We start from the raw sequence: 13,053 nt of genomic DNA, 5'->3' as shown, positions 1-13,053 counted from the left end.
TGTTTCCCTGGGGTATAAATATGACGTGACACAGAGGCCATTTATCTTCAACATGGGAAAGACAAAGGAACATACCATTCAAGTGAGGCAGATGTGTGTTGACCTTCACAAGTCAGGCAATGGCTACAAGAAAATCGCTACTCGCCTACACCTGTCCATATCTACTGTCAGAGGAATTATTAAGAAGTTTAAAACAACTGGAACAGTGGTAAACAAGCCTGGACGAGGACGCAAGTTTATTTTGCCACCACGCACAGTGAGGAGGATGATAAGAGAAATAAAAAGTTCTCCAAAGCTCACTGTTACAGAATTGCAACAAATGGTAGCTTCTTGGGGTCACAAAGTCTCCAAAACAACCATCAGGCGCTATCTACATGCCAACAAGCTGTTTGGGAGGCATGCACGGAAGAAACCATTTCTCACTCACAATCATAAACGCAAACGTTTGGAGTTTGCTAAGCGGTACTGGGACTTCAACTGGGACCGTGTGCTTTGGTCAGATGAAACAAAGATAGAGCTTTTTGGCAACAAATGCTCTAAGTGGGTCTGGCGTAACACAAGAGCTGAGTATGCAGAAAAGCACCTCATGCCCACTGTGAAATATGGCGGGGGATCAGTGATGCTGTGGGCCTGTTTCTCTTCTAAAGGCCCTGGGAACCTTGTTAGGGTGCATGGCATCATGAATGCTCTAAAATACCAGGACATTTTAAAACAAAATCTGGTGGCTTCTGCCCGAAAGCTGAAGATGGGTCGTCACTGGGTCTTTCAGCAAGATAATGACCCTAAACATGTGGCCAAATCTACACAGAAATGGTTCACCGCACACAGAATCAAGCTCCTCCCATGGCCATCTCAGTCCCCAGACCTCAACCCCATTGAAAACCTGTGGGGTGAGCTGAAGAGGAGAGTGCAGAGGAGAGGACCCAGGTCGTTGGATGATTTAGAGAGAATGTGCAAAGAGGAATGGTCAAAGATCCCTCTTTCTGTATTCCCCCATCTTGTGAAACATTACAGGAGAAGATTAGGTGCTGTTTTGTTGGCAAAAGGGGGTTGTACAAAGTATTAACATCAGGGGTGCTAATAATTGTGGCACACATGATTTGATGTTAAATAATTATTTCTTAATGTGGGATTTTTTTCCTACTGAATAAATTCACTTGAGTTAAAGGTTGTATTTTACTCTTTTTTTCCATCGTGGTCCTATATTATTTTGAACAAAACTCAATTTATGAGAAGCTAAAGAACACATCTTAACCAGGGGTGCCAATAATTATGGAGGGCTGTCACGTGGTCCCTGTCTGTTCTCGTGTTTCTGTGTTTATTTACCTTTTCTGTGCCTGTCTCTGCTTGTGACTGTGAGTGTGTCTCCCACGTGATCCGTGTTCCTCAGTGTTTCTTGCCCTCACCTGTGTATCATTTGTAACTCCGCCCCTTAGCCCCAGGTGTTTTCTGTTTCTCGTGTGTGTGTTACACTATTTATAGTCCGTGCTCACTTTCCCTCGTGTCGGTTCTTGTGCTTTGTTAGCCTGTTATGGTTGCGTCTCTGTGTCCCGTGTTTCTTGTTTTCAGTTTAGTTTCAGTTTATTTGTTTATTTTTGTCTTTTGTTATTTATGTAATAAATTCACTCGCATTTGCATCCGCTCTCCTCGTCCCTCCTTCACGCACCCTGACAAGGGCACTGTATATATTATTGTGGATTTATTATGGAAATTATATTTTAAAGCATAGATGGGATTTGGAGTCAAACAACAATGCAAAAAAAATAATTACATCTCTTTTTTTTTTTTTTTTTGGCCCAACCACCACCCCCCCTCTTCGGAGGACAATTAATACTTTATTTTTATTTATTTATTTATTTTATTTTTTTTTATTATTATTATTATTATTATTATTATTATTATTATTATTATTATTTTATATATATATATATATATATATATATATTTTGTGTGGATATAGTTGTAGGAGTTCAGGGTTGGAAGGATCGGAGTGTGAGGTACAGGAGGGGGGTACAAGAAGAAGAAAAAGAAAAGAGAAAAAAAAAAAAAACTAAACAAAAAACAAACAAACAAAAAAAAAAATAATAATAATAAAATAAAATAAACATAAAATAAACAAACATACATATATACACATACTCACATATCTAACTATACATATGCTTATACATATACACACATACATAAATATACATACATATTAATACATACACATAAATACACACACACACACGCACAGTTACTTCTATTGTTTTTTGCAAAAATATGTCATGTGTTACGGATTATGTCATGAAATGCCTACCACAATGGAGGCAAGAAACCGCCACCATGCCCCTGCGATCCAGAGGCAGATAGGGAAGAACCCAGTGGACCCAGACCATCCACAGCCCATTAGGAGCCCAGAAGACCCGCGGCCACACATCCCGATGGTAACCATGTGCACACCCCAGATGAGGACGGGGGAGACTCCAGACGAAGCCCCCATGGCAAAGAGCAAGAGTCCAGAGAGCCAAAGGAAGCGAGCAGCCCACCCCCCCCGGCAGGCCAGCACCCCCTGCACGAGCCGAGCATGTGGCCCCCGAGATCCCCAGCACCCGGGAACAGCCCGACACCCGGCAGGCCCCCCCTCCCACACCAAGGGGGCCCAAGCCACGGCCACCAAGGGGGCGGGCCAGAGACCACATTAGGGCATCCGGCCACGCACCCATGGACCCACGGACGCCCACCCCCCCAGGAACGGCAGTGACGATCGGCGGAGAGCAGCGTGGAGCGGTAGGGAGGGCAAAAACCCGCCCTACGCAACCATGTCCCACAGGTGTCCATGCTCAATCAGCCCCAAACCCAGGACCAACTGTTCACGCACACATGCACATTCACACACCCGTCACACACACATCCGTCACACATACACCCGTCGCACACGTGCACATTCACTCACAGACCAGTCACGCACACCAGTCACGCACACCAGTCACGCACACCAGTCACGCACACCAGTCACGCACACCAGTCACACACACCAGTCACGCACACCAGTCACACACACCAGTCACACACACAGAACATACATAGACACCTAATGCGGGCATGCGGGCACCAGTACCGAGCCAGCGGCAACCTAGGGAAGCAGCCAGCCCGGCCCCGAACAGCCACCCGACCCACACCCCAGGCAGGGTGCACGAAACCAGGGTGTGAGAAGACCTGACCCCCCTCCTCCCCCCACCCAGCATGTTGCAGTGATATGAATGTGTATAATGAGAAGAATGAATGAAAGCTACAGTGCTATTAAAATTGGAGGGACAGCTGTAATATGAGAACTGAATAAAAAATAATTACATCTCTGAAGGATTTTAATAATTATATTTCATGGTAAAGTTTATAGTTAGAGAGTGGGGGGACAGTAGTGGTGTAAGTAGTTTTTATTCATGTTTTTAATTAAATTAATCTTACTTTTACAATTAGATAAATGTACAAAACACTATGCTTAATAATAAAATATATTTTAAAGTTATTCTCTGTGCACATTTATACATGTAATTACCTATTTACAATTATAACGTGGATTTGTTTCATCATTTCCTCTAAAATAGGAACATTTCAGAGAAACTGAAACCTTTCTGAAATTGAAAGTTCATCTAAGTGTATCACATCGCTTTTGTCTGTCTGTCACCAGGAATTCATGTATAGAGCAGCTTTTGTAAAACGTCAAACCAATTACAATGATGGATCAGTGAAAAGACTGTGGAGAACACAAAGGAAAAAATGCAGTTTCACCAATATACAAAAATATTCCTCGTTCTTCAGATCAGGTTTTGGGACATTTTTCAAAACCGGTTTTAAAAAAGGATCTGCATGAAAATATATATATATATATAAACGCAATCCCACCCCCTGAGCAGGACCTCCTCCACTGACTGAGAGCTCATATAAATATGGAGGTTTTGCTTCATTTTCTGCACTGATTTTTATAATAAAGCAATTTTTCATTTTCATTTTTGAGTTTTTGCAGATTTAAAACATCTCAGGTAAGAAATATGATTTTGGTTATGCAACTATAATTTAATATCAGATGTAACTTTAAAAGAAAATCACAGAGCACAGTTTTATGTTTTAGTTTTCTGACTTTTATTAAATCAAATTAGGCTTATTTTTACATTACATACGTTATATTAAGTACAGACGTAAGTGTGGTGAAAAGTTTGATCACACCTTAAATCCAGTGTTTTTTCATTATTTAAAAAAATTTGTTCTGCATTGTAGAAAACCATATGGAATTATTTAATAAACAAAAAAGTATCTCCTCTTGTTTAGATGATCAGTTTTGAACATCTCTGCTGGATTTTCTCAGTCAGTTTTATGAGGTAGAGTCTCCTGGAATTCAGTTCTTTCAGTTAACAGCTGTGCTGAATTCATCAAGAGTTAATTACTTGAATTTCTTGTCTCTTAATAAAGTGTTTGAGAGCATCAGTTAAAGTAAAGTGGTGAAGAGGTAGAGTTACAGGTATACAGTGAATAGTGAATATTTGAGTAATGTTCGAATCCAGATTATGAGAAGAAACAACTACTCAACTAAATAAAGAAAAAAAATACTAAGTAAAAATGAGTCAGTTAATCTGAAAAGTAGAATATTAAGAACTTCGAATTTATCCTCAAGTGCAGTCACTGCAAAGGTCATTAGAAAAGTTATGATGGTGAAACTGGCACTCATCAGGACCACTCCAGGAAAGGATAGAAGAGCGAGAGTTTCCTCTGTTGTACAGGATAAATTCATCAGAGTTTCCAGCCTCAGAAACCACAAGTTAGCAAACAGCTCCCCAGATAAGAGTATCTAAATACTAATTCACAGAGTATTTAGGTTTGTTTAACACTGTTTTTAAGCTACTAGAGGATTCATTATGTGTTCCTTCATAATGTGGATCACTTTACTATTCATTATTCATTATTGCAGGCAGATGTCCTTCCTGTCCATAAATAACTGTCTAGACCAATTTCAGTCAGGTTTCCGGCCCAATCATAGTATTGAGACTGCGCTTATTAAGGTTATCAATGACATTCGTTTAAACACAGACTCAGGAAAATGTCTATTCTACTACTGCTTGATCTCAGTGCTGCTTTTGACACCATTGACCACAACATTCTCATAGATAGACTTGAGAACCGGGTTGGAATTTCTGGAACTGTCCTAAAATGGTTCAGTTCATACCTTCAAGGAAGGAAATACTTTGTGGAAATGGAAAATAATGTTTCTGAGACTGTGCCAGTGACCTGTGGTGTACCCCAGGGTTCAATTCTTGGGCCCCTCTTATTTAATTTATATATGATCCCTCTGGGAGAAATCATGCGTGACTATGGGATATCTTACCACAGCTATGCAGATGACACTCAGATCTACATGGCCCTCTGCCCAAACAACTATGGTCCCATTGACTCACTGTGTAAATGCCTTGAGCAGATAAATAAATGGATGGGACAGAACTTTCTGCAGTTAAATAAAGATAAAACAGAGATTATTTTATTTGGGAATAGTAATGAGAGGCACAGACTAGCTGCCTATCTGGATTCAAAAAGCCTGAAATCTAAAGAACTAGTGCGTAATCTTGGTGTACAAATGGACTCTGATCTCACTTTTAAAAGTCACGTCAAAGCCGTCACCAAATCAGCATTTTATCACCTCAAGAACATCAATAAGATCAGAGATTTTCTGTCTAAGTCAGACCTGGAGAAACTCATCCACGCCTTTATTTCTAGTAGGATTGATTACTGTAATGGACTCCTAACTGGACTCCCAAAAAAGACCATCAAACAGCTTCAGCTGATTCAGAATTCAGCAGCCAGAGTTCTGACTAGAAGTAAAAGAAGGGAGCACATCACCCCCATCATTAAATCCCTACACTGGATACCAGTGTGTTACAGAAAAGACTTTAAGGTTCTGTTACTGGTCTATAAATGTGTTAATGGTGCAGGACCAGCATATTTATCTGATGTGCTCCAGCAGTATGAGCCGAGCAGAACTCGTCAGAAACTGCTCAGTTAGAGCCGCCTAAAGTAAAAACTAAACATGGAGAGGCAGCGTTTAGCGTTTAGCTACTACGCTGCTCTTAAATGGAACCAGTTAACAGAGAGCATTAGAAGAGCTCCAACACTAAACATGTTTAAATCCAGACTGAAAACCTACATGTTTGATCAGGCTTTCAGCTCAGCTTAAAACACTGCAGCTCCGCCCACTTTTATTCTGTTATATTATGTTTTATTCATGCTTTATTCTTATTTTATTTTTATTAAGTTGGAAAAGCAAACTTATTGTTCTTCGTAATCTTCTTATTATTATTATTCTTCTTCCCCACTTTTGTTAAACGCATCAACGTAGAATCACGAAACTTTCAGGGATCGTGGGACCTATAGTGAATTACGTTGATTTTTGAGATACGAAGACGAAATTCGGATGATCTATAGAACTTAGTGAGTTCTTTCTGAAAATATGCTTTACGAAACGATACGTCGTACGGATTTCGTACAAATGTCGTACGAAGTTGCCCCATAGAAATGAATGGGGGGCCCAGAGTTCTAACTCACACACGAGCAGCTCTGCGCACGGAACCCCTTCTCTCCCCTGCTCCTCCAGTACTGTGAGTGTATGGAGGAGCTGCTGTATGGAGCAGCTATCAGTCAAAAGTTTGGACACCCCGGCACCCCAGCCAGGGTTTAGCAACCACCTATTAACTGCTAAGCAACCACCTTAGCAACCACCTGGAAAACCTTAGCAACTGCCTAGCAACCACTTTAGAAATGATGGCAACTGCCTAGCAACACCTTAGCAATGACCTGGAAAATATTAGAAACTTCCTAGCAACCACATAGCAACCATGTGGAATACATTAGCAACTGCCTAGCAACCAGTTAGCAACACCTTAGCAACCACCTACAAAACGTTAGCAACTGCCTAGCAACTGCTTAGCAACCACTTTAGAAATGATAGCAACTGTCTAGCAACCACTTAGCAACCATGTGGAATATGTTGGCAACTGCCTAGCAACTACTTTAAAATGATAGCAACTGCCTAGCAACCAGTTAGCTACACCTTAGCAACCACCTGGAAAATGTTAGCAACTGCCTAGCAACCATTTAGCAACCACTTTAGAAATGATGGCAACTGCCTAGCAACCCGTTAGCAACACCTTAGCAACCACCTGGAAAACGTTAGCAACTGCCTAGCAACCACTTAGCAACTACTTAGCAACCATGTGGAATACATTAGCAACTGCCTAGCAACCAGTTAGCTACACCTTAGCAACCACCTGGAAAACGTTAGCAACTGCCTAGCAACCACTTAGCAACCACTTTAGAAATGATAGCAACTGTCTAGCAACCACTTAGCAACCATGTGGAATACGTTAGCAACTGCCTAGCAACTACTTTAAAAATAATAGCAACTGCCTAGCAACCAGTTAGCTACACCTTAGCAACCACCTGGAAAATGTTAGCAACTGCCTAGCAACCATTTAGCAACCACTTTAGAAATGATGGCAACTGCCTAGCAACCAGTTAGCAACACCTTAGCAACCACCTGGAAAATGTTAGCAACTGCCTAGCAACCAGTTAGCAACTACTTAGCAACCATGTGGAATACGTTAGCAACTGCCTAGCAACCAGTTAGCAACACCTAAGCAACCACCTGGAAAAGGTTAGCAACTGCCTAGCAACCACTTACCAACCACTTTAGAAATGATAGCAACTGCCTAGCAACCACTTAGCAACACCTTAGCAACCACTAGGAAAACGTTAGCAACTGCCTAGCAACCACTTAGCAACCACTTTAGAAATTATAGCAACTGCCTAGCAACCACTTAGCAACACCTTAGCAACCACTAGGAAAACGTTAGCAACTGCCTAGCAACCACTTTAGAAATTATAGCAACTGCCTAGCAACCACTTAACAACATCTTAGCAACCACCTGGAAAATGTTAGCAACTGCCTAGCAACCACTTAGCAACCATGTGGAATACATTAGCAACTGCCTAGCAACCACTTAGCAACCACTGTAGAAATGATAGCAACTGCCTAGCAACCAGTTAGCTACACTTTAGCCACCACTTGGAAAACGTTAGCAACTGCTTAGCAACCACTTAGCAAACATGTGGAATACGTTAGCAACTGCCTAGCAACTGCTTAGCAACACCTAAGCAACCACCTGGAAAATGTTAGCAACTGCCTAGCAAACGCTTAGCAACCACTTTAGAAATGATCACAACTGCCTAGCAACCATTTTAACTTTTCAACGTTATTAGCGTACTTTTCCAAGCCAACTTAAAGTTCGTTCACGAACTTTACCTTTTCTAGTTTTACTTGTTGTTCTTTTACATGTTTTTAATTTAATTCTTTTTGTTTTAATCATGTTTGAATCCTTGCTTTATTCTTATTTTAGTTTTTATTTCCATTTTTACTGTTAATCTTTTACATGTTTTTTTATTTGATTTCTCTGTGTATTTTCTAGTTTGTTAAGCACTTTGAATGACCGTTGTGTATGAAAGGTGCTATATAAATAAACTTGCCTTGCCTTAAATATAAATTATTAAATGAGGTTAATAGAGTTATTGCAATTATTACATAATTGTTTACAGTTCAGTTGTCAACTTTCACAATTATATATTTACTGCTTGTTTGAGGTAATATTTTTTTTCCATTAATATCTGTAATGTGTTCGGCTAAAGTAATAAAATATATCAGTCCTGCTTTCATTTTTATAAACATTTCCTAACCTTTAAAAATACTTTAATTTTGAAAGGTTAAAATATTTTAAATATTAATTTCGGTTTTATTTAATTAATCTCTAATATTTTCTGAATTTCTCTGATATAACAGCTCAATTATATTTCTTCAGGTTAAAGCTATAACATGTATTTGTATCAGGCTACACACAGGGCTGCTTTATGAATTCATGCAACGCAACTCTGTCTTAAAAGCATTTGACACTGTTTTACTCTTATTCAGTGTGGGCATACCTTTTGCTAATATTACTTTTATATTTTTTACACTTACTTTTTAAGTTAACTGATCATTTATCAGTTTTAACATCTGTTATTTCACTTGTTTTAGGGCTTTTAAAACATGATGATCCACAGCATAGAGGCTACAAAACTCAAACTATGCAGCCTTTCAACACAGCTTTAACCTAAATATCTAAAAAAAAATGATGTAGCCTAAAATATACACCTGCTGCTCATTCAACACTTCTCATTCTTCACCGTTTGCTGTTTTTATCAGCCATTGCTCATCATTCTCATGTAATAGAGCCAGAGGTGTCAAGTAACGAAGTACAATACTTTCGTTACTGTACTTAAGTACACTTTTTAGGTATCTATACTTTACTCCATTACTTATTTTTCTGCCTACTTCTGACTTCTACTTCTTACATTTTCACACAAGTATCTGTACTTTCTATTCATTACATTTTTAAACAAACGTTACTCGTTACTTTGTTACTACTACCTACCTAACTGTGATAATTGATATATTTTGCTGCAGCTTGGCTAGCATAGGGACAGACATGCTGAGACATGCCCAGGTAGCAGCTAACAGAAGGCTTTTATTCATATGATGAGCAATAATATGAACACAATCGGGACCCATTTGAATATCGTGTGCCAGCGATTTAACCTTTTAACACGCCTTGAAATCCGCATAAATTATTAAAAACGTATTTGCTTGTGTTTATCTGAGTAACTGTTGGGTCAATATAGACAAGCTATATACCATTTAAAAGCTTAGAATCTCATCTAGGTATTTTTTTCTTTATATATTCTCAAATATTAACTAGTGGCATCTACCCTTTTTTTAATGTTACTTTATACTTTTGTACTTTAAGTAGTTTTTGGAACACATACTTTTTTACTTTTACTTGAGTAAAGAGGTCAAGTTGATACTTCAACTTTTACGAAAGTCTTTTTAAACTGCAGTATCTATACTTCTACTTAAGTAACAAATGTGTGTACTTTTGACACCACTGAATAGAGCTAACGTTACCTCCATCACCTCAAAGTCCCTGTGTTATCCTAACTTTACTAATGTTACTACCTGTTTATGCGCTAAACATTCCTGCTCAGTCTGTCCCTCGTTTCCTCCGTCTGCTGCTGCTGTCAACTGCGCCAACGTACCACCCAGAGCGGACACGCTCGTGCTTTCTCTTGTAAACACGCGGGGGTACACTGGCAAGCCCACGCTTTCTTCTTCACACACACACACAATGCAAAGTAGATAGGTTTGAGGAGAAGGGCGTGACTAATTTGCGATACAGAGAAACCTGGAATGGAGTGGAATGGAACGGCATGGCAATTCTAATCACAATGCACTGTACTGTGGGCAGTCAAACAAAAATGTAGCCGGTATGTAGCTAGTGCTACATAATCTGAAGCTTTTTTACTAGTGAGAATGATCATTTAAGACTATTTTATTGACTTTGTCGAGGTTCCAGCGTTTTTTTTTCTAAACTAAAATTCTAAATTGTATCCATTGACATTAATGCATAGTGGCAACTCCATAAATTCAGTTCCAATTATGGCGTCCACAACAACAACAATCACGTAACTGAATCCCTACAGTAATGCTTTTACAGGGCAGCACTGAGTGATGCTTGTTTTTATCATTTAAATCTAAGACTTCAGATTTGTACTTATTAGATTAACTAAAATACAACTAAATGGTTGAGCATAATAATTAAATGTTAATATAATATTCCATGATCTTTTAGCATGTTCATCCAATGAAACTCATTTATTTATCTTTTCAGGAGCTCCAATCATGTTCCAATTCCCATTTTTTACCACACTGATCCTGCTGTCCCTCACGCCTCAGCTCAGGATTCAGGCTTTTAACATCATTTCTGCAAGTTCCAACACCCACCAGAACATCACCCTCACCGCCATCCTGCAGAAATCAGCAGAGGTGTGTCAGGTGGTGGTTCTGAAGCAGGGGAGATTCTTCGTTCAGGTGAGACGACACCTTCTTTCACCAGGAGGATCATGATTAAAAAACTGTGTGAGCTGATCTGCTGTGAAAACACACCAGAGATAAAGAAAAGAATATGCTGTAGATCAGATGATGGAGGAAGATCATCATCCTCTGTGTTCTGATTGGCTGTATAAAATAATCACTATATTTCAGAGTACGTTTGCGATAATGATAAACTTGATATGACAAACACTGAAATATCATTTGGATATTACAACAAAATTAAGTTTATTAAGTTTTTGAAACAACAGAAAAAAAACTGAACAATGCATACACTTTTGACCAGTAATTTACTAAAATTCTAAGTAATTGATATAAAATAAAGTAACAAAACAAATTATTTAAAGTTCTCCTTCCACTAAAATCCTCTTGTTTTTGTTGTTTGTGAAATACAATAGGTCTCTGAGTTGTTTATGATGCTGCACATGAAACTCTTCCTCATTGTCTGCAGTAACTAGTAAAAGAAAATATTCAGAAAAAAGAGTCGATCAGGAAAACGCCGTGTCTACATCAACCCGTAAATTAGTATTCATGGCCCCGCCCACCTCGGCTCATGCCGGGCGGCAACGCCGTCTCGTCAGATAGGAGATAACTAACAGAGCTAGAAACAGCATGCAGTTCATTCCTGTGTTATTTGTGCGAATAACACATCAGTGTTTATATACTTTACCCAGTAATTCAGAGCTGAGAAACAAATGGTTAGAATTAGTCTATGGAGGAAAAACACCACCAGCCAATTACAATTGAGATAGGTAGGTGTATGTTTAGAACAGTTCTGTTTACACTAGTTAAAAGTAAAAATCCACCCTTAGTTGTATTTTTTATTTTCTGGACCTGGACTCTACCCACCTCTGTGTGTAACTATAGGTTTAAATAGGATCTCCAGTGGATTTGGTGTTTTACAGAGACCCTAAGACTGGGTCAGTGGCTGAACTGCACTTAGCAGGGCATTATTACACATGTTGTAAAGTAACATATAACATTGCCAAGACTGTTATTAGTGTATAAATGTCTTTATTATTACTAGCATGTGGGAGAAGGAACTCTCGATATGTGATTTAAATTGGGACTGGATTTGGGATGTCATTTCCAAGAGCAGTAAAAATCTAGCACACAGGTTAATTCATTACCAAGTTATCCACAAAGCATATGCCACCCCCTACACTCTATATAAAATGAAGCGTATACCCAGTCCTACTTGTCAGAACTGTGAGGTGAAAGTCATTGGTACCTTCATGCATATGTTCCTTGAATGTGAGCCATTTTAAAATTTTGTATACGGCCTTAACAGCTGCTAAAAAAACATCCTTAGACTTTGGTTTGAGTTAACTACCTCTCTTAACAAGATCCGGCTGGCAGAATATAAACACATTATCTTATTAGAGCGCTTAACAGCAAAGATTAATAAAGCCAAGTCAAGAACAATTAGAGGCTGGACAGACATATTTGAGAGTCTTTCAACATTGGACTTATAACTATTGTATGTAATACTGATATAATATAAGCTCTGGAGACGGACTGTAGAAATTAATAGTCTGCGATGGGTAATGGAAGCATTTGATGTATTGTGTGTGTGTGTGTATATATGTATATATATATATATATATATATATATATATATATATATATATATATACATATATACATACATACAGTCATATGAAAAAGTTTGGGCACCCCTATTAATCTTAATCATTTTTAGTTGTAAATATTTGGGTGTTTGTAACAGCCATTTCAGTTTGATATATCTAATAACTGATGGACACAGTAATATTTCAGGATTGAAATGAGGTTTATTGTACTAACAGAAAATGGGCAATATGCATTAAACCAAAATCTGACCGGTGCAAAAGTATGGGCACCCTTATCATTTTATTGATTTGAATACTCCTAACTACTTTTTACTGACTTACTGAAGCACAAAATTGGTTTGGTAACCTCATTGAGCTTTGAACTTCATAGCCAGGTGTATCCAATCATGAGAAAAGGTATTTAAGGTGCTTTTGCACACCTCAGGCGACTCTGTTTGTGGCGTGCTTGCAGAAATG

General features: G+C 38.8%; 1 protein-coding gene across 1 annotated transcript in view; it reads left to right on the top strand.

The window, feature by feature from the left end:
• Positions 1 to 3,986: 3,986 nt before the first annotated feature.
• LOC111196137 (von Willebrand factor A domain-containing protein 7-like) overlaps positions 3,987 to 13,053 on the top strand; it is a 30,396-nt gene continuing 21,329 nt past the window's right edge. Inside the window, exons 1-2 of the mRNA XM_049480071.1 lie at positions 3,987 to 4,025; positions 10,785 to 10,984. Of these exons, the coding sequence (XP_049336028.1) occupies positions 10,796 to 10,984 (189 nt within the window). The 5' untranslated portion in view covers positions 3,987 to 4,025; positions 10,785 to 10,795. The remainder of the gene's footprint in view (positions 4,026 to 10,784; positions 10,985 to 13,053) is intronic.

This window comes from Astyanax mexicanus, chromosome 6, assembly GCF_023375975.1.
Source record: "Astyanax mexicanus isolate ESR-SI-001 chromosome 6, AstMex3_surface, whole genome shotgun sequence".
NCBI classification, from domain to species: Eukaryota; Metazoa; Chordata; class Actinopteri; order Characiformes; family Acestrorhamphidae; genus Astyanax; species Astyanax mexicanus.
The sequence above is the reverse complement of the archived record's forward strand: the minus strand, read 5'-3'. Positions and strand labels throughout refer to the sequence as shown.